Source organism: Salvelinus namaycush, chromosome 32 (genome assembly GCF_016432855.1).
Source record: "Salvelinus namaycush isolate Seneca chromosome 32, SaNama_1.0, whole genome shotgun sequence".
Taxonomy (NCBI): domain Eukaryota; kingdom Metazoa; phylum Chordata; class Actinopteri; order Salmoniformes; family Salmonidae; genus Salvelinus; species Salvelinus namaycush.
Genome location: NC_052338.1, coordinates 4,019,051 through 4,040,547, shown reverse-complemented (window position 1 = coordinate 4,040,547; position 21,497 = coordinate 4,019,051). Strand labels below are relative to the sequence as shown.

Sequence of the window (21,497 nt, the reverse complement as noted above, 5' to 3'; positions counted from 1 at the left end):
AAAACTCAAAACAAAAAACAGGGGGTGTGAATACTTTCTGAAGGCACTGTAGTTGACTATTTAGCGGTCTTCTGGCTTGGAGTAAGAAGCAGTCTCGGAGCCTGTTGGTCCGAGAGTTGATGCACCAGTACCGTTTGCCGGACAGTAGCAGAGTGAACAGTCCTATGGCTTGGATGGCTGAAGTCTTTGGCAATTTATCAGATCTTCCTCTGATACCGCCTGATAGAGGTACTGGATGACAGGGAGTGATGTACTGGTCCTTCCGTAACACCCTCTGTAGCCATTTGCGGTAGAGGGCGGTGCATTTGCCATATCAAGCGGTGATTTGGCCAGTTAAGATGCTCTCGATGGTGCAGCTGGATAACTGAGGATCTGAGGGCCCACGCCAAATCTTTTCAGCCTCCTGAAGGGGAAAAGTCACTCCACTACAGCCCTGTCGACATGGATGAGGGCATGCTCTGTCCTTTTTCTTGTAGTCCACGATCAGCTCCTTGATCTTACTGACTATGAGGGAGAGGCCGTTGTCCTGGCATCACACTGCAAAGTCTCTGACCACCTCCCTGTAGGCTGTCTCATCACTGTCGGAGATCAGGCCTACCATTGTGTCGTCAGCAAACTTGACGATGGTGGTGGAGTCGTGCGTGGCCACACCGTTATTGTGACTAGAGAGAGTATAGGAGGGAACTAAGTGCACACCCATGAGGGGCCAATTTAGGCATTTTGGAGTTCTTGGGAACATAGCCAATGGTGGCCAGTTTGAAACATGTTGGGATTACAGGCTGGGACAAGGAGAGATTGAAAATGTCCGTGAAGACACTTGCCAGCTGGTCTGCCAATGCTCTGAGAGCGCACCCTGTTATTGACTCAAGCCCAGTGGCCTTGCTAGTGTTTAAAGAGAGGGCTGCCAAAGCATATTAGTCTGCTCCTGACACACTAGCTGGGACTTCTGGTTCCCTGGTCTCACCCCACAGCCAACACATTAAAAAAGGGACCATGTCTGACAGAAAGCCCATTTTACCTTTCATGACACTGTGGGAAAGTGATGGCAGGGTGCAGGGCAGGTGGGGGCACAGACTGTTTTATCGAACGCAGTCTGAGAGACACATTACAGTCACTTGACCTGCTGACGAGGATTGATTGATCAGCAGGGGAAAGTAGGCATGGTCCGAATACCCACCAGAGCCTCAGCTGAGCAGCGAAAACCTCCATCCTCCCATCGATTTTTAAAACCAACCCAAAACAGTTACCATGTCATGCTCGTTCGCACCGATGAGGCTACATCTGGTTTTGACCCAAGTGTGAAACTACACATCTCCTCACAGGTAATATTGAGGTAAGTGACAAAGATGTAGGCAACTGAGGAACACCAGAAGCCTTTAGCCTTCTCAGTGACACAGACAATTAAAAAGGGAGCTAGCATAGAACCTACCAGGGCCCGAGACTACTACGCAGAGCAATTGCATGGTCATGTTGACATACGTCTCTACTCCTCACACGGTCATGTGATCGCTCATGTTCAAATACATCTCTCGTTTACTTCCCTCACACAGCGATACAAGCAGGGCTAATTAAATTTGAGCCTGGAGAAACTGTGAAATTAGTGTGACAACAATGTAAGCACAGAGGAGAGGGGTTAGGGGGGAGGGGGTAGCGGGGAGTGCTAGTGTTAAAAGGGGCAGGTCTCTGGGGTGCGAGAGGATTCAATTATAGATTAGGGAGGGGAGGCGGGGGGGCCGACCCAGGCAGATTAAGCGGCTGGAGTTGAATGGGTTATTAGCAGATAAAATGAAGGAGAGGGATAATGAAGATTGGGGAAGAAGCCTGGGAGAGGCTCCCATTTCAGCATGCGAGGAGGGATCGGCTAAAGAGAATGAGAGAGAGAGAGAGAGAGGGTGAAAGCGCTAAGATAAAAGTGGGTAAATGAGACTTATAATGGAAAGCAGTGACGCGTAGCCAGGATGATAGTTTTTTCGGGGCTCTTGCCGGTGGGGGTCACCTGGAACACTCATCGTCTGCATTCCAAATCATGGCACCCTATTCCCTATAGTGCACTACTTTTGCCCAGGGCCCATAGGGCTCTGGTTAACAGAAGTGCACTATATAGGAAGTACCATGCCATTTGGGATGCACTCGTCGTGTTGGTTCGTTTTAAGACAGACATGGTCCATGTGGAATGACAATTAAAAGCTCTAATAACGCAACAGCAACAGCTCTGCCTAAACCAAATATAAAAATGATCCGTATCAAATCATTGTGAAATTATGACAGAGAAGGCAGCTTATGACAAGGAAAACACTTCATCACAAATCAGACACTGCAGGATCCCAAGTAATCATACTAGCATTACAGACAATGTCCCCGGTAGCGTTTTAGCGGTACGCGAGTAAATGCATAATGCACCACATTGAGCAAACTATACATTGGCTGTCTGCGTTTCATATCACAACAGTGGTATGGGTCAGGAGTCAGTCATGACTGACAATCACACCCATAATGTGGGAGGTTTTGTGGCCCTCTAGGCGGGAGGTTAAACGCTCTGTCACACAACTCCAGGGTGTGTGGCTGGTTAATGAATGCCGAGGCTCTTCAAACCAAGTGGCGTTATCAGCTCAGTCACACTCGCTTGAGTTAATTAACGTGACCCCCCAGAGCCATGAACCCTGACATGAGTATTCAAGCTATGGGAGCAACCGTTGGGGTCTCAAGTCCCCTCAGGAGGTCAATATGTCCGTACTTAGTTGGTCAAGCTGAAAGAAATCTACTGACTGATAAATGTAAAGACAAAAAAGTTGAGGAACAACGCACAAAACACAGAGTCCTGCAGAGCTTGCCACCGGTGACAAAAATAACAAGTGAAGCATGGTGGGAGAGAGAGCCCGCGCCACGTTTACCTGAGTGAACGCCGGTGTGTCCTTGGGAGGAAGGAAGGAAAAAATACAAATAAATAACTCGTTTGTTAGGAGCGCTGTTCAGTTTTACTCCTGAAAAATCCTCAAGGATGACTTGGTGTGGAGGGATCCTTACGATTCTCAGCTTGTCTCGAGGGGCTTAAATGCCACCCAAGTGAAATGAATCGAGGGAATTGATGGGGAGCCAGGCGCCCCCTGCCAAGGTCGACTTTGATAAGGGGGGGGAAACGAATGCTGATTAATGCCAAATTTGCCCATTTACAATGCACTTCAAATTTCTCTCAATTTTCTGTGTGTATAAGTTCCATGCACCTGCCTCGGCCTCAAGTCATCAGGGAGCATAATGTACAAAATGTGGGAGGGAGTAGAGCGGTGTGTGCGAGGCTGTGACTATTGTGATTGAAGGGAGAGGACACGCACTGAGGGCAAATAATGTGAATATGGGAGATTCTTTTGCCTAGAATCCTCCTACAGCAGATGGCCCATTTCATAAGCCATTGTGCTCATAATCCTTTCACCTTGTCTACGTTCGCTTATCCAATGTCTGGTCATATTCTCCGACATTCCGCTAAGCCTATCAAGGCAGTTTTTTGGGTGATAAGATAAAAAAAAAGGTCACTGTTCAATTGAATGGACTGTCCAAGTATGGTAAATAAAGAAATCCATTTCACCTCCAACCTTAGATATCTCTTCTTTTTTTTGATCACCAGCAGCGACTGAAACCAGACAGTCAGGAGACTGAGTGAAGGGTCACAGTGTAGCAATCATTTAACCACACCAAAGCAGCTATTAACGCATTGACTGCAAATCTTGTCAAATAGAACGTTCCTCTTCACATCAATGGGCCATGAGTATACCAATCGCAAAACACAGTGAAAAAGATCGAGACGGTTTCCTGGACACAGATATAGCCTAGTTCTGGACTAAAAACATATATTTTTTATGGAAATTCTCCATTGAACTTGCTTTTTAGTCCAGGACATGGCTTAATCTGTCTGGGAAACCACCCCTAAATGTAGGGTGTTTCTCAAAATGCATACTACCGTTCTCCGAGCACGCAAATTTGGTCAGAGTACGAGTCCAAATCAAAGTAGGTGAAAAGGAGCACGCTTCACGAATGCGTACTCCGTTTGTACATATTTTGAAAAAAATATGACGTAACCACGTCAAAAATAACGCAACATTTTTGGAAATGATTTGAGCTGAAGCGAGAGAAAATACACTCCGACTTTGGAATGAAATGTAGCCTATTCACATCTCATACGATGCCGGACTACAATATTTTATCTTGATACGTTAATACACGCTGTATTAATTTTGGGATGCTTACTTTTCTACAATACCTACTGTAGTATGTGTAGATTGCAATAGTCAATAGCTAGCTAGTTAACCACGAAGAATAAACCTTGCATAATTAGTTTTAGGACATTTTTGCCTGTTAATCTGGTTAGTTACATTATTACGATTCACATACAGCTAGCTGATAGTTTTAAAGTAAAATGTTTGCTTTGTGTATATCTTGTCTCTATTGCCATTGCCCTGGCTGGAAAAAAAGGCTCAGTGAATGGGGAGGAGAAGCGTGAGGTAATACAGTATGGGGGGAGTGCGAGTGCATCTCAAACGCAATGTTCTACGCATTCTCCACACTGTCGTCCTCACAAGAACGTACTCAAGAGAACATCCTCAGAGAGCATGGCACACGGTAGCACCCGTATTGAGAAACACCCGTAGCCATAAAGGATCTAAAAAGGGATTTCTAAAAGGATGAAGTTCAAACCTGGAAGACGCAGGCTTACCCAAAGGTAGTAGGTGAACTGGAGGGCGAAGATGGCAATGCCCTCGTTGTCGAAGGAGCCGGCCACAGAGCGGGAGATGTACCCGGGAACAATGGCGATAAAGCAGGCTGCCAGAAGCCCCGCCCCCTGGTTCCACAGCTCCCGCGTCAGCAGAAAGGTGGAGATGGATGTCAGGCCACTGAACACGGGCGCCAGGAAGACGCACACATCCCGGATGTGCACCGTCAAGTGGAGCAGGTTCAGCACGTAGTGGATAAGGCCTGCGGTGACCATCAAACCTGGATATACCTGGAGACAGAGACAAGATAGAGGGACTGTAATGGAACATTTATGGCACCTTCATGCATACTTGTCTTATCCTGGATATAAAATGCAACACACTGATGAATGGGAATAAACTTTTAAAATCAACCATAATGTACTGTAACTTATCCATCGAGCAGTTAGTTGGAACTCCACAGGTGAGTGATAACTTCAAGTGTTGGCTTGCTGCATCCACATGCTTGACATACCACAAGAGTGAGTCAAGTTAATTGAATCTGCTCTGGATTTACAATCGGGAAAACCAGGTAAGGCGATCTTCTCCACCGAAATACTGACTAATTGCCCAGTTCAAAGCGGAGGCCTCAAAACCCCCCAAACCTTACAGCTCTCTGCCTATAACACATGAGACCAGGCCCAATTAGGCTTGTGTGAAACCTTTCTGAAGTCAGAGGGGCTATGTTAAAGTGTGAGTGATGCCCTGATGTATGCGATACGCCAGGCAGAGACAAGTCCAGCGCACTTTGGCTCGTCTCTGCCTGCCGTGCTTCTCATTTTTAATTAGCTAGTCGTAGCCTAGGCGTGCTAAACTTTATGAACCACAGTCTTATTGCACCTCTCTCCCAAGTCATCCAACCCAGTTTCCCCGACCTGGGGATCGAGCTAGAGCCTAGGCTAACGCTACTTCAGCATTTGTTTTAACCCAAGTAATCACTGTTTGGTTGCCCCCAGAACAGATGCTGGACTCTGTAGTCTGCATTTCCCCCCCCACATAGCTTGACATTTTGTCCCGTCAGCGTAAAAATGTGCCTGGTCCATTTCTCTACAGTAACAAAAGGGTGGTTTATTGGCTTGACAGAGCCCAATGGTTAAACAGTGCCACATTTATTCAGCCCTCAAATCTCATCTACGACTCTGGAGAGGGAGCGGCTGGCAGATATCCCCCTTGAGAGTGGGAGAGAAAAGACGAGGGATCCGCAGAGATTCACTCACTGACACATTCACTGAGATCTGCTCCTCCCTCTACGAAACGGCGTGACCCATCACGTGCAAAGGGACTTGTGTTATCATACACAATTAAATGAGGGCTGTCAGACTCATTTGAAGCAGACTGAATAGAGGGGAGAGAAGGAGAGCTGATGGCGGGGCGGGATATAGGAAGCAGCGGTGGGGTGCAGCACACTGCTTAGGTCCCCGTTCGGAGACGGGAGAGGTGCTACAATTAACGCAGACTAGAAAAAGTTTTTTGGGGGGAATACCACTCTGAAGAAAAGGCAGAGTGACCATTCAGGTGTTGGAAGTAGTTCTGGAATGCCTCAGAAAGTCAGGAAACCCTTGGGTGTACTTCACAATCTGCACGGAATGGGTTACATTTGATATAGTCAAGATGCACTTCAAGAGGTACTACCTGATCCAAATCATTAGGAGATGTACTGTAACTCAGTTATTCCTTCGGGGATCTGTCATGCATAGAGCTGTGGCAGTCATGAAACTTTATCAGACGGTTATTGTCATGCAATTGACTTCCTGTCTCACGGTAACTGGCCATTAATTAACAAACACATTTAGCATCTCCAGGCCGCCACACATACAAGGCCACGCCTGTGGAACATACACATTTGAAAAAAGTCTAATAAACCTATTTAATATACACCATAACAATACATCCATTATTTATTTTAGGCAGGTCTAAAGAAACACGGTATGAAGTTTATTTTTTACGGAAGAACAGAATATGAGTCGACCAACTATGTTCTCTGGCTATGCTCCATGCCATATGCTTGTTCATTTAGCTGGCCGGATATGCTTAAGTTCAGTGCTATTATTTTATAGTAAGAAGAATATAATTTAACTTGGCGGAATAAAATAGAAAGGATATTTTTTCCCCATTTCGGCGAGAGTGTGCATATGAAGTGGCTATGTTGAGCGCAAAAGTGATTATTAGAGTTATTTGGCAACTTAAGTTGGGAATGATACAAAACCTTAGAATGTCTTAGAAATTAAAACATACGGGCTGCTTTGTGCAACTATAGGCAATTGATTATTTGAGAAAGTAGCTGAAGTTTGCGCTGTGTTCCTTGCCTCAGGCTGCACACGTTCTCTCAAACGAGGTCCATCAAACGAGTCAATGTTCTTGTCTTTACTAATACGTAACATTCGTTTCGATTTTGAATGGCCTATTATCAAAATGTGCAGGAACAGGGTCAAAAACAGTTGCTATCCGTATGCACTTGAATAGCGAACGGAGGCCACTTTCCCACTGTTCGTTTGCCAACCATGCCAGGTAGGCTACTCCGGTTTTATAGCGAAGCACGTTCTTAAGAAGCAGCAGAGAAATATAGTAGCAGCTGGGATCCTCTTTTTAGTGGCAACCATCAAAACTCTGCTTTCACACAGGATTGCATATGGAAATGTCTGGGCTTATAAAAACACTTATTTCAACTCACGCATCAACCACTGTTTGAGGAGCATGCAACCTCTCGCTGCGCAACGGGTGATATTCCACCCAAACTCACTATGCCATGGCACTCCAAAACGGTTCACTATATTTGTAGGCTAATTCTGTAGGCCGCCCTGCACAATCAGCGAACCAACAGCATCGCCTAAGTCTATGTTCTCTCCCAGACCCATGGATATACATTTTGGAGCATAGCATAAGGTAACTAGTCCATCCAGCATGTAAAATAATACAGTCCACACGCAAAGGAAATTAGGAGAATTTAGGCGAGACCAATTAAATCACTTTTATTTTAATGAATAATAGCCTACTAGCTAGGGGGGGTTCGGGATCATATACAGTGAATTCAGAAATATTCAGACCCCTTGACTTTTTCCACTTTGTTACGTTACAGCCTTATCTAAAATGTATTAAACCCCCCCCCCCCCCCCAATCTACACACAATACCCCATAATGACAAAGCAAAAACAGGGTTAGAAATTTTGCACATAAAAAACAAACACATTTACATAAGTATTTAGACCTTTACCTCAGTACTTTGAAGCACCTTTGGCAGCGATTACAACCTCGAGTCCTCTTGGGTATGACGCTACAAACTTGGCACACTTGTATCTGGGTAGTTTCTCACATTCTTCTCTGCAGATGCTCTCAAGCTCTGTCAGGTTGGATGGGAGCAATGCTGCACAGCCATTTTCAGGTCTCTCCAGAGACGTTTGTTCGGATTCAAGTCCGGGCTCTGGCTCGGCCAATTAAGGACATCGAGACTTGTCCCGAAGCCACTCCAGCGTTGTCTTGGCTGTGTGCTTAGGGTCGCTGTCCTGTTGGAAGGTGAACCTTCACCCCAGTCGGAGGTCCTGAGCACTCTGAAGCAGGATCTCTATTTTTCTCTGCTCATCTTTACATCGAACCTGACTAGTCTCCCAGTTCCTGCCGCTGAAAAACATCCACACAGCATGATACCGCCACCACCATCTCCACAGAGGAAGTCTGGAGCTCTGTCAGAGTGACCATCGGGTACCTGGTCACTTCCCTGACCAAGGCCCTTCTCCCCCGATTGCTCAGTTTGGCCGGGCGGCCAGCTCTAGGAAGAGTCTTGGTTCCAAACTTCTATTTAAGAACGATGGATGCCACTGTTCTTGGGGACCTTCAATGCTGCAGAAATGTTTTGCTACGGTTCCCCAGATCTGTGCCTCGACACAATCCTGTCTCGGAGCTCTACGGACAATTCCTTCGACCTCATTGCTTTGTTTTTGCTCTGGCATGCGCTGTCACCTGTCACCACATCTGAATACTTTCCGAATTAACTGTATAGGCCTACGCATAAGCTCTAATATGTGTATGGGTGTTTTGAATTAAATCACCTTAGAAATCGCTGTCCATTTCATTGTTTGGCTTTGAAACCTCCACAACGACCATGTTTTCCACTCAGTTTAAAAGCATGATACTCTCTTGCATTTGCATTGCTGTCAGTGTTGAGGGACAATAGGGCGCGGAGTACAAGGACATTAGCGAGTTGGACGCCGCCAATGCTTGTCCAGAGTGCATAAGAGGAGATTACCGTGACCCATCGTTCACGTACAATTTGACTGCGGTCATGACTCATGACTGCCGGTACGGCTGTAATACGGCCACCGCAAAAGCCCTAGCCATGCATTGTGTAGGACTGCATTCCCTATATTCTCTTAACTGTCATAGACAAAAGAGTACGAGCTAATTTGCTTCCACTCTACAGTGTTCCCACAACTGGTGTGATTTCTGACAAGGACTTCATAGAACCAGTGTGTTCAGAAGAGGTGATTTGTAACATTCCATTAGCGATCCAGGTTTGTGCACCATTAAGGCTGCCTGATCAAATTCAAAAGGCCCTTCATACCTCATAGCCTGTAAGTATTAGCAGGACAGCTGAGGGAAGCACTTTGCCATCTTTGCGTAATCATGTGGTGGGGGGGGAGAGGGAAAAATAATAACCTAGAGATAAAAACAAGTTATTGAGCCAGGTAGCTGACACATGGCAAATATTTAGCACCAAAAGAGTTCCCAGAGGCACTGAACCTGGATCTTCCCTCACTTTGCATGTTCCTGGGCATTTGCATTCTGTGTACCCAGCATCTGACACACCTGCTATCTAAACCCTGGTACACTGAGCAGCAGTACTGTCCACTGCCTACAGATATAGGCATGTTAGGATGTAGGTTAGGAAGTTCGGATCCCTTGTGCAGATTGACTGAATCCATTGCTACCGAAACAGCAAAGCCTGCAACTGCTACTAGCCTATATTCCGACGCTGCAATATCTGCTGCTGCTAGAACGACTGACAATAGTACTGAGTGCAGGCATGTCTGGCTGTCTTAAATGCTCGGCGCTTCTCTCCCACCACCCTGGAGTAAGTACACTGTACACAACAGGGAACAGAGTGAAACTTCAGATGCCAACCTAGGTGGAGAAAGTGACGAGATAACACAGGGAGCCACTTTAAAAGGTTTGCCGTAACAACGCTGGTAAAAAAATGTCACCCCATTAAGCATCTGATTACAGTACAGAGACATGTCGGGAGCAGTGAGGAAGAGCAGAGTAGTATTTTATTCACAGCGCTTCAGTGCACAGTTTACAAGGCAGCCCCCCCAAAAAATGAGGCTTCGCCGAGAGAGGAGCGTGGGCGATAAATCTTACAGAATGGGCAGGTAGTAACTCACGGTGAAAGAGGTTGTGATTTCAACAGCAGGTCCTGTTGGTAAACCGCATGATCATTGGCAGTCATGTGGAATCCCTCAAGTTAAAAGCTCACTGGTTGCTGCCGATGCGTGACAGACCGGAGAGCGCTGGGGGAGGCTTATGAAACGGTACGGTTCATGGTGCTTTCTCATCTAACCCCCCAACCACTAGAACACCAGAGTCTAGGCCTATATCTACAGTGCATCCGGAAAGTATTCAGATCCCTTCCTTTTCCACATTTAGTTACAGCCGTATTCTACAACGGATTAAATAAAATAAAGACAAGCAATGAGGTCGAAGGAATTGTCCGTAGAGCTCCAAGACAGGATTGCGTCGAGGCACAGATCTGGGGAAGGGTACCATGAAGTGTCTACAGCATTTAAGGTCCCCATGAACACAGTGGCCTCCATTATATTTAAACTGAAAAAGTTTGGAACCACCAAGACACTTCCTAGAGCTGGCCGCTCATACAAACAGCTATCTGGGGAGAAGGGCCTTGGTCAGGGAGCTAGCCAATAACCCAATGGTCACTCTGACAGAGCTCCTCTGTGGAGATGGAGAACCTTCCAGAAGGACAACCATCTCTACAGAACTCCACCAATTAAGCCTTCATGGTAGAGTGGCCAGACGGAAGCCACTCACAGTAAAAGGCACAACACAGCCCGACTGGAGTTTGCCAAAAGTCACTGAAAGGACTCTCATGATACAATATTATCTGGTCTGATGAAACCAAGATTGGACTCTTTGGTCTGAATGCCAAGCTTCACGTCTAGAGGAAACCTGGCACCATCCCTACGGTGAAGCATGGTGGTGGTAGCATCATGCTGTGGGGATGTTTTTCAGCGGCAGGGAGACAAGTCAGGATCGAGGGAAAGATGAACAGAGCAAAGTACAGAGAGATCCTTGATGGAAACCTGCTCCAGAGCGCTCAGGACCTCCGACTGGGGTGAAGGTTCACCTTCCAACAGGACAATGACCCTAAGCACAGCCAAGACACAGGAGTGGCTTCGGGACAAGTCTCTGAACGGCCGTGAGTGGCCCAGCCAGAGCCCAGACTTGAACCCGATCGAACATCTCTGGAGAGACCTAAAAATAGCTGTGCAGCGACACTCCACATCCAACCTGACAGATTTTGAGAGGATCTGCAGACAAGAATGGGAGAAACTCCCCAAATACAGGTGTGCCAAGCTTGTATCGTCATACCCAACAAGACTCAAGGCTGTAATCACTGCCAAAGGTGCTTCAACAAAGTACTAAGTAAAGGGTCAGAATACTTACGCAAATTTTTTTTTTTACATTTGCTAAAGTGTCTAAAAACCTGTTTTTGCTTTGTCATTATGGGGTATTGTGAGTATATTGATGAGGGGGGAAAACCGATGTAATCCATTGTGGAATAAGGCTGTAATGTAACAAAATGTGTAAAAAGTCAAGGGGTCTGGATACTTTTCCAAAGCCCTGTATATCCAATGTGTTCTTCCCACTGGGTTGGTTTCAAATTAGGATGATTTAAGATTGATCACAGCAGGGAACATGTTAAACTTACTGTGCCCCCCACGATCCTCCCCAAGGGGTACCATGACCTCTCGTCAAACCAGTTGAGGAACTCGTAAAACCCATTTGTGGTCAGGTGATGTGTTGATCTGTAGTTGAACCTGTGGGGAGAGAAGACAGCTAAAGTTGGTACAAGGCATATAAATGGCACACAAAGCAGGCACCTAATACAAATATCTCAGACATTTGTTGAATGTGCAAACAAGTATTAATTTGGAAAGAATAAGCCTTATTATTTCCATATTCTACAAAAGGCAGCCAATGTCCCAGCCCACACAGTTAAGTGACAACAGAAAACAGGTAGGTCTAAGACATCCTTGAAGAGTCCACTGCTAGTGCAAGTCTGGACAATTACCAACCATCTGACACTAGGGAGAGATCCCAAACATCCAACCAGAACAGAGTTGGCTTGGTATCTCCGCTCTGAAACATCAAGTTCACATTTCATGCTCTAAAGACGGTGAAACGTCTGCTCGAAGCCACTCTGTAAACATTGTACATAGACTAATACGTGGCTGCTTGCTTAGATTCCATGCGTTAGGATCATATCTGAGAATCTTCATATGGCTCAGCGTGATAGTGCAAGGCAGTGGTTTTAGATCAAGTGGAAAACAAATAAACCGGTCATATGTCGGGGACAGTTGATGTAACCAGTGAAATACACTTCATGAGTCATTGTTGTGCAATCAATGTGATGCGCCGGTGGCTCTGAAATAAGGACATCCATCGTTGTGATAGATCACGCTCGTCTGCAGAAACAGCCCTGACACTGGTATGTCAGCAACCGCCAAGCACAATAAATAGCAGCACCCTTCCCTGATACTTTGTCTCCGTAGCAGATGATTCAGGAGGCAAGAGATTTGAGTGGAGGGGGGAGGTTGGTGGCCGGCACACAGTCACAGAACTGTTGGGAGACACGAGCAGCTCACACACTCACACCAAAATGGCTGGCGGGTGGAGAAGCTCAGTAAATCACTGCAAGGTGCTTGTTCTTTTACACAACTCACCTGAAGGACACGTATCTGCAGGTGAGGAACGGAGAAGGACAAAATCCTTTGATAAAGCACTTGGTGGCCTAATTCTAGGTTCCCATGCAACCTTTTTAGGCAAGTAAAGTTGATGTCGAAAATAAATCTCATTACAGGCCTGATGGAAACAGAATAATTGTCAGTAAAATTGACAAAACAATATACACTAGACAAGGTGGGATTTTGTTTTGGTCAAATGAATTTAGTAGAAATTAGTGGTAATGCTTTTAATGAGCAAATATTGATATAACCACTATATCAAAGTAAATTTGGAGTCACACAATGACGTGTAGTCCTCCCACTATGACTTGTTAGGAAAGCATGCAGTTTATTAGGCAACAGATTAAATAAAATGAACTTTACAGGGTGGTTAAAGTGCAAGGTGATGAGCTTGATGCTCCTTTCCAATAAATATTGAGGGTCTTATTCTGGTGACATGATGTCCATAACAATCTCATGTAGGCTACACATGCGCTGTAGCCAACAGCACGCAGATCGCACCGTTGGCTAGACTGCACATGCCAATAGCAAAACATAACGCAATAAATGTGAGAACTTTCAGTAGAGTTGAAAATGCGATTGAAACCCATTTAACTTAAATAATATTTCGGTACATGGAACTGGAAAAGGTATTTTTTGTGCACTACGTCATCACACAGCCTTTTATCTGCAACAAGCCCATGTGATGGAAACATAGCTAGTGATGGTATTTTCTAGGTTAATTATTATATATTTTTTTTTATCACTCTCTGTTTGGACACATTTAACGTTTTGGCGCTTCTTAAAGGATTTCTGGTATTGAGGAAAGAGGCTTTGAACAGTATGACAAAAGCCAGTGAGGAACAAAGAACAAAATAATGTAAACGAACACTTGCACTTTTCATACTCGCAGGGCTGGTGCACTCCCTGTCGCAGCTTCACTTTCAAGTAGAATATGACATGCCCTCGCGATGGCTCATTCATCACTCACTGACTGACAAGTTTAGTGAGGAGACCAAGCTACTGGTGCACACACACACACCTTTCTATTGCAGTGAACGTAATGAGCATTGACAAGCTGGCTCATTCACAGTTAGGAACTAAGACTGCTTGAGCCACAGGGATAAAACATTCCGATCACATTACTCTATAACCCGGACTCATGAGGTCTAAGACCCGACATGAGCAGCTCACACAAACATCCCAAAATGGCTGGCATGTGGAGGAGCTCAATCACGCCATGGTGCTTTTTCTTCTACACAATTCACCTGAAGGACTCGTATCTGCAGATGGGGAAAGGAGGCGGCAAAATCCTTTGATAAAAAGTGCCTGGTGGCCAAATTCTAGTCAATAACCAGGTTTCCATGCAACCCTTTTTTGTGGCTCAAGCATTCAGATCACATTACTCTATAACCTGGACTCAGCGTGAGGTCTGAGACCAGACATTTTCACAAGTTTGTACAGCTGGAATAAAAATGACAAACACTGAGCATGAGCCAGCAAAACCAGTGTTTCTTTCTCCAACTTTGGCGCATGGAGAGACCAGAATGGGTCAAATGCAGCCAGGTATAAGAGCAACCCAGCAGAGAGCCCTTATCGCCGCAAGATAACCACTCATACGCCACTCAGGAAAGCTATTGTTTGTCAACTGTCAAAGCACAGAGGCGGAAATAAAGAGAACCACAGAAAGCACTTAAAATACTTCACCCGTTGCCTCGCCATATTCACAGAAACACATTTTCCAATGATCTCATTGACAGCAGATCCGAGTGTTTAATTCCTGAGCTTGTCACTTTGATGAGGATAATGTGGACGGCCAAGCGCATTAGCAATTTAATGCATAACTGCGTAGTCGGTCCCGGCTGACAGAACATCACTGCACCACAAACTAGTGAGCGGGTGAGCGTAAAAAATAAATAAAAAAAACACCTACCATTTAAATTTCTTCTGGCCTCCGGAAGAATGGAAATGAAAGAATTTGGCTCACGCGTCAACTCTAGCAATTTCATTGCAAAAATGAAAATTATTCACAGCATCTTGTGCATTTGAGGATGCCCTCAAGGGTCAAAACTAATATCGAGGATGCCCGTTACAAGTTACCCATTGTTACAAAGCCCCAATTCACTGCAAGAAAAAAACGGATTCCTTTGTGATTTATGACCCGGTAATGCCTCGAACTTTGGTAACCACAATCAAATGCATCATTGGTTTTCCTGCCCTACTCCTGGATAAATGGCCAAACTGACTTTTGCTCCAGGAGTGCACTTGCCACCTTGACTAGGCCTAACTGCCTGCTCAGCTCACACTATGGATAGATTATCTGTCAGTGTGACAGTTTAGGGAATTAACCACGCAGTGGTACCAAATATTAAGCTGGGGCTGCCTGAAACAGCTCAATGTTTAACACAGGCCTTTGGTGATGTCGTACAATTTGCACGCAGAAGCCCAAGGTTGAAGGCTCAAGGTTGCCCCACCTTGACTGCCCTCAGGTTATCCTGCATGAATTTGTTATTCCCAACTTTACACACCTATGACAGGTATTTTGTCATTTCAGAAAGAGAGAAAAAAAAGCATTGTATTGGGCCAGAAATGCAAATAAATGCCAAATGAATTCTATGGGGACCAACAAATCCATACTTGTATTCTGACTCCTGCATAAGAGTGAAAGGCCTTCAAAAAAGATAGATGACACTTGCATTTTCCCTAAAGTAGCCAGGGTGCCTGGCCCACCATCATTTGAATTACAGGATTACAACTATGTACAGTTGAAGTTTACATACAGCTTAGCCAAATACATTTAAACTCAGTTTCACAATTTCTGACATTTAATCCTAGTAAAAATTCCCTTAGGTCAGTTGGGATCACCACTTAATTTTAAGAATGTGAAATGTCAGAATAATAGTAGAGAGAATGATTTAATTCAGCTTTTATTTCTTTCATCACATTCCCAGTGGGTCAGAAGTTTACATACACTCAATTAGTATTTGGTAGCATTGCCTTTAAATTGTTTAACTTGGGTCAAATGTTTTGGATAGCTTCCCACAATAAGTTGGGTGAATTTTGGCCCATTCCTCCTGACAGAGCTGGTGTAACTGAGTCAGGTTTGTAGGCCTCCTTGCTCGCACACGCTTTTTCAGTTCTGCCCACAAATTTCCTATAGGATTGAGGTCAGGGCTTTGTGATGGCCACTCCAATACCTTGACTTTGTTGTCCTTAAGCCATTTTGCCACAACTTTGGAAGTATGCTTGGGGTCATTGTCCATTTGGAAGAGACATTTGTGACCAAGCATTAACTTCCTGACTGATGTCTTGAGATGTGCCATCTATTTTGTGAAGTGCACCATTCCGTCCTGCAGCAAAGCACCCCACAACATGATGCTGCCACCCCCATGCTTCACGGTTCGGCATTAGGCTACTCTGAATTAGAATTGGATCAGTGTCCTGCGGATGCAATGTGTTGCACACTGTCCCCCCAATCTCTGCAGAGTGCATCGGAGTATAATTGTAGGCCTGCGTAGACAGGCCCAAGCGGTCTTTCAATCATGCAGTTGCGAGATACGTTTGTGACCAACGCGGCTATCTACCGGTGCACATTTGTTGATATTCATTGCTAGTTAGTGAGTCATTTGCCCAGTTATAGCTTACTTTTGGTCAACAATGAAAATCCTGGAAAAGTAATTGTGTATGCATCACCTGCGTGCGCCAATTGGCTGTTGCCAGGGGGAGACATTTCCACAGCAGGTAAAATAATGATAGTCTAACTAGATCGAAAAGTCTAAACTTATTGTGCAGTTTGGCTGGTTCTCACTAGTTAACGATTTAGGTAATAGAATGCATTAATGTTGTCTTGTCCAATGTCCTGAAATACATTTTCCACCAGCACTCATGTATAACCGCAAATGGCTGACACGCAGTTGATACAGGTGATGAAACCAACGCTGCATATGTCGGTTATAAAACCATACATCTCAAGCGCTCAGAATTGGTTAGGCTTCTCTATCATATACTGGCCATGTAAAATATTCCTAGAATAGTCTAATTGACAAGTAACTCCTATGTTGTCAAGATCTCCCCTGAACACTTTAACCTTACAAATAAACGGATCAAAAATCTCAGAAATGTCCCACATAAAAAGCTTATTTCTCTCCATTTTGTGCAGAAATGTGCTTGCTTACACCCCGTTAGTGATTATTTCTTCTTCGCCAAGATAATACATCCACCTGACAGGTGTGGCATATCAAGAACCTGATTAAACGGCATTAACATTACATAGGCGCACCTTGTGCTGGGAACAATAGAAGGCCATTCTAAAATGTGCAATTGCTTGCAATAGGCATGCTGAATGCAGAAATGTCCAGAAAACGTAATGATCATTTCTCAACCACAAGTCACCTCCAACATCTTTTTTTGTTGCGAATTTGGCAGTACATTCAACCGGCCTCACAACCGCAGATCACGTGTATGGCATCGTGTGGGCAAGCGGTTTTCTGATGTCAACTATGTGAAAAGAGCGGCCCATGGTAGAGGTGGGGTTACGGTATGGGCCGGCATAAGCTACGAACACCACAATTGCATTTTCCTGATGGCAATTTGAACGCCGAGATACCATGAAGCGATCCCGAGGCCCATTGTCGTGCCATTCATCCGTCGCCATCACCTCATGTTTCAGCATAATGCAAGGCCCCATGTCGGAAGGATAACCCACTGAGCATGTTTGGGATGCTTTGGATCGACGTATACGACAGGGTGTTCCAGTTCTCGCCAATATCCAGCAACTTCGCACAGCCATTGAAGAGGAGTGGGACAACATTCCACAGGCCACGATCAACAGCCTGATCAAATCTATGCAAAGAATATATCGCAATACATGAGGCAAATGGTGGTCACATCAGGTACTGACTGGTTTTCTGATCCACGCATTTACCTATTTTTAAAATCTGTGACCAACAGATGCATATCTGTATTCCCAGTAATGTGAAATCCATAGATTAGGGCCTAATGATTTTGAATGATTTCCTTACATGAACTAACTCAGTAAAATCTTTGAAATTGTTGCGTTTATATTTTTGTTCAGTATAGATAATCTTAGCTACCTTGCCCACCTTAGCAATTTGATTCCTGGTTCATTGAATGAGGGAATTATTTTATAAAGACAAAAAGTAAATTGGTTGTAATTGTAATGTTGCAGGGTGGCCAACCATCCCCCAGGAGAGCTACTGTATAATGCATACAACTACAAGTGAAGTGGCTCATAAGATCAGTATGTGATGAATAGGGCTGTCGCGTTGTTCGTATTTCCAACACTTGGGTATGACGCTACCAGCTTGGCACACCTGTACTTGGGGAGTTACTCTCATTCTTCTCTGCAGATCCTCAAGCGCTGTCAGGTTGGATGGGGAACTTCACTGCCCAGCTATTTTCAGGTCTCTCCAGAGATGTTCAATTCAGGTTCAAGCCACCATGTTTCACCGTAGGGGTGGTGCCAGGTTTCCTCCAGACGTGATGCTTGGAATTCAGGCGAAAGAGTTCAATGTTGGTTTCAGACCAGAATCTTGTTTCATGGTCTGAGAGTCTTTAGGTGCCTTTTGGCAAACGCCAAGAGAGTGGTCATGTGACTGAGGAGTGACTTACGCCTGGCCACTATCATAAAGGCCTGATTGGTGGAGTGCTGCAGAGAGCTGCAGAGATAGAACTCTCTCAACAAAGGAACTCTGGAGCTCTATCAGAGTGACCGTCGGGTTTTTGGTCACCTCCCTTACTAAGGCTCTTCTCCCCCGATTGCCAGGTGGCTAGCTCTAGGAAGAGTCTTGGTGGTTCCAAACATCTTCCATTTAAGAATGATGAGGCCACTGTTCTTGGGGATCTTTAATGCTGCAGAAATGTTGAGACCCTCCCCCAGATATGTGCATCGACACAATCCTGTCTCGGAGTTCTACAGACAATTCCTTCAATCTCATGGCTTGGTTTTTGCTCTGACATGCATTGTCAACCGTGGGACCTTACATAGACAGGTGTGTGCCTTTCCAAATAATGTCCAATCAATTAAATTTACCACAGGTGGACTCCAATCAAGTTGTAGAAACATCAAGGATGATAAATGGAAACAGGATGTACCTGAGCTCCATTTTGAGTGTCCTAGCAAAGGGTCTGAATACATTTCTAAAAACCTGTATTTGCTTTGCCATTATGATGTATGTTGTGTAGATGGATAATTTTTTTAAATCAATTTTAGAAGGCTTTAACGTAACAAAATGTGTGTTGGGGGGGATTCTGAATACTTTCCGAATGCACTGTTTGCAAATGCTTTCGAAAATCACAAACACTTATCAAAACAGTTTTATGCTTTTAAAACTCACCTTAAAATGTGATGATCAATTTGAAGAAAGTTCAACAGCAGGTTGAAACAGTAAAAAAGTCCTTGTGGATGTTTCAAAGCCTAACAAAATGGACAGCGCTTTCTAAAGGGGATGATTAATTCAACATCAAAAGCATATTAGAGCTTATGCACAGGCTTATGAGCACAGGCCAGAGAGAAAGAAAAGAAAGCTGTATTAAAATGATTGTGCTGTTATACAATGCATAGCCTACCAAATATTAGACATGGCAGAAAAAATAAAACTGATTTAAGATATCTTCACTACATAATTGGTCTAGCCTATACTTTAAAAAGTAAATACATTTGAGTAATCGCCTTTGAATGTGGACTATTATTATGCATACTGGATGGACTGGTTACCTTATGCTAGGCTCCAAAATTTCTATCCACGAGTCTGGGAGAGAACATACCGCTCTAGGCGACGCTTTGGTTCATTGATTGTGCAGGACGGCTTACAGTTAAGCATATCATTAGTGAATTTGTTTTAGATTTCGAATTGCCTAGTAATAGGGAATTTGTTTTAATTTTCATAATAATTGGGTGACTACCATCGGCTATACAGAATCCCACCACTGTGTGTTTCCATCTCCTCTCTTCCCTTTATTCCCTTCGCGAGCGAGCAGAGGGGATGTCAACGTTTAGTGAAATATGTTTTGTTTGCGAAAGCATATTACTATCAATGTTGGTCGAACAAATTTCCACTTGGTTTCCCAAATTAAGCACTGGGTAGCAGCAGGAACAGGGTTGGAGAGCCCATGTAATACAGAGCATCGCCTGTCGCACAGTGAGAGCGTACTCCTCAAACAGTAGTTAATGCATAGAGTGAAATAAGTGTTATATTTCTCAACTGCTCATATTAACCACAGCTCCACTATAAAACCTAGGTAGCCTACCTGGCATCATTGAAAAATGGAGCCGTGGGGAAGTATTCACGCCTTCGAGTGAATACGGATGTCATGACTTTCCCCCCCCCCCCCCTTAAAATCTAGCATATAGGGCATATTTCAAATGAAATCTTAAGCTCAACATAGCCATTTCATATGCGCCCTCGCTCAAGAACGGGAAACATATCCTTCCTATTTTATTCAGCCAAGGTCAATTATATTCTTCTTACTGTAAAATCCAATATATAAAATAGGCATATCCTGTCAGCTAAATGAACAATCCTACAGCCTATGGCATGGCGCATAGCCAGATAACATACATTAGGCGAACCCATACTCTGTTCTTCTGCATAATGTTTTAGACCAATTTTTTTATTTATGTAGATGTTCCAAAGGCGCCCATCGTCGGCTTGTAATGCAGCTTGCATGCATGGACTCCGTGGAGGCCTGGAGATGTTAAACTTGTTTGTTAATTAACGGTCCAATTATTGTGAGACCACCACAGCCCTAGTGATGAATATCAAATAGAGCTAATGATTCAAACATTTCAGGGATTACAGAATGAGCAATAAAAAATAAATCATTTGAGTGTAAACAAGTTATTTGCGGTTTCAGCAAGTAACTTGTATCTGATCATGTGAATGGCTTCTCACTTCCGAGTTAAACCAGCATCTGTGGAACATCGTTAAATATTCAAGGAAAAATCCACCCAAAACCACTCAATCCTTTAATGTGTTAAATAACACTAATATGTGAGAATAATATTTTTGTGAAGAAGTGTTTCATTGGTGTTATAATAAGGTTGGAAGCAACATGGGAAATCGTTGTGGAAATTTGTTGCAGCTCAAGTAGACTACAAAAAACACAATAGATTCTGTCTCTATGGACTGGCAGGCAAACACAAGAATACCAGAGACAATATCAGCATGTAAAGCAGTGGAGGAAGGGGAGGACAATCCTCAGTGAATATCATTATTTATTTTTTTAAGAGAACATTGAAAAAGTTCCTTTAGATAAAACTACACTAAATATATTCACGTCACCAAATAATTGATTAAAACACACTGTTTTGCATTGAAGGTCTACAGTAGCCTAAACAGCAATCTGTAGGGTAGCACCATGGTGTAGCCGGAGGACAGCTAGCTACCGTCCTCCTCTTGGTACATTGACTTCAATACAAAACCTAGGAGGCTCTTGGTTCTCACTGCCTTCTGTAATTATGACAACTTTGAGGACTTCAACCTATCAGAGCTCTTGCAGCATGAACTGACATGTTGTCCACCCAATCAAAGGATAAGAGAATGAATCTAGTACAGAAATCCTAAGCCACAGCTAGCTAGCACTGCTGTGAATAAAATGTGAAAAGTTTAACAAAAGGAGAAGCAAGAGAGACTCATTTTTTTCACTAGCAAATGCAGCTGGCTACTTTAGTTACTCAAACACCCAGCTCAAACAGAGGGATGCTATGTTAGCTAGCTGGTTATGACTAGCCAACAACAATGGAATTCTTCCATGTCAAGGTAAGCTTTTGGTTTTATTGCCA

General features: G+C 44.2%; 1 protein-coding gene across 1 annotated transcript in view; it reads right to left on the bottom strand.

The window, feature by feature from the left end:
• The window catches only part of LOC120027533 (dolichyl-diphosphooligosaccharide--protein glycosyltransferase subunit STT3B-like), a 93,155-nt gene that overhangs the window by 37,044 nt on the left and 34,614 nt on the right, over window positions 1–21,497 (bottom strand). The window contains exons 2-3 of the mRNA XM_038972512.1: window positions 11,680–11,788; window positions 4,706–4,993 (exon numbers count right to left, since the gene is read on the bottom strand). Coding sequence (XP_038828440.1) covers window positions 4,706–4,993; window positions 11,680–11,788 — 397 coding nt within the window. The remainder of the gene's footprint in view (window positions 1–4,705; window positions 4,994–11,679; window positions 11,789–21,497) is intronic.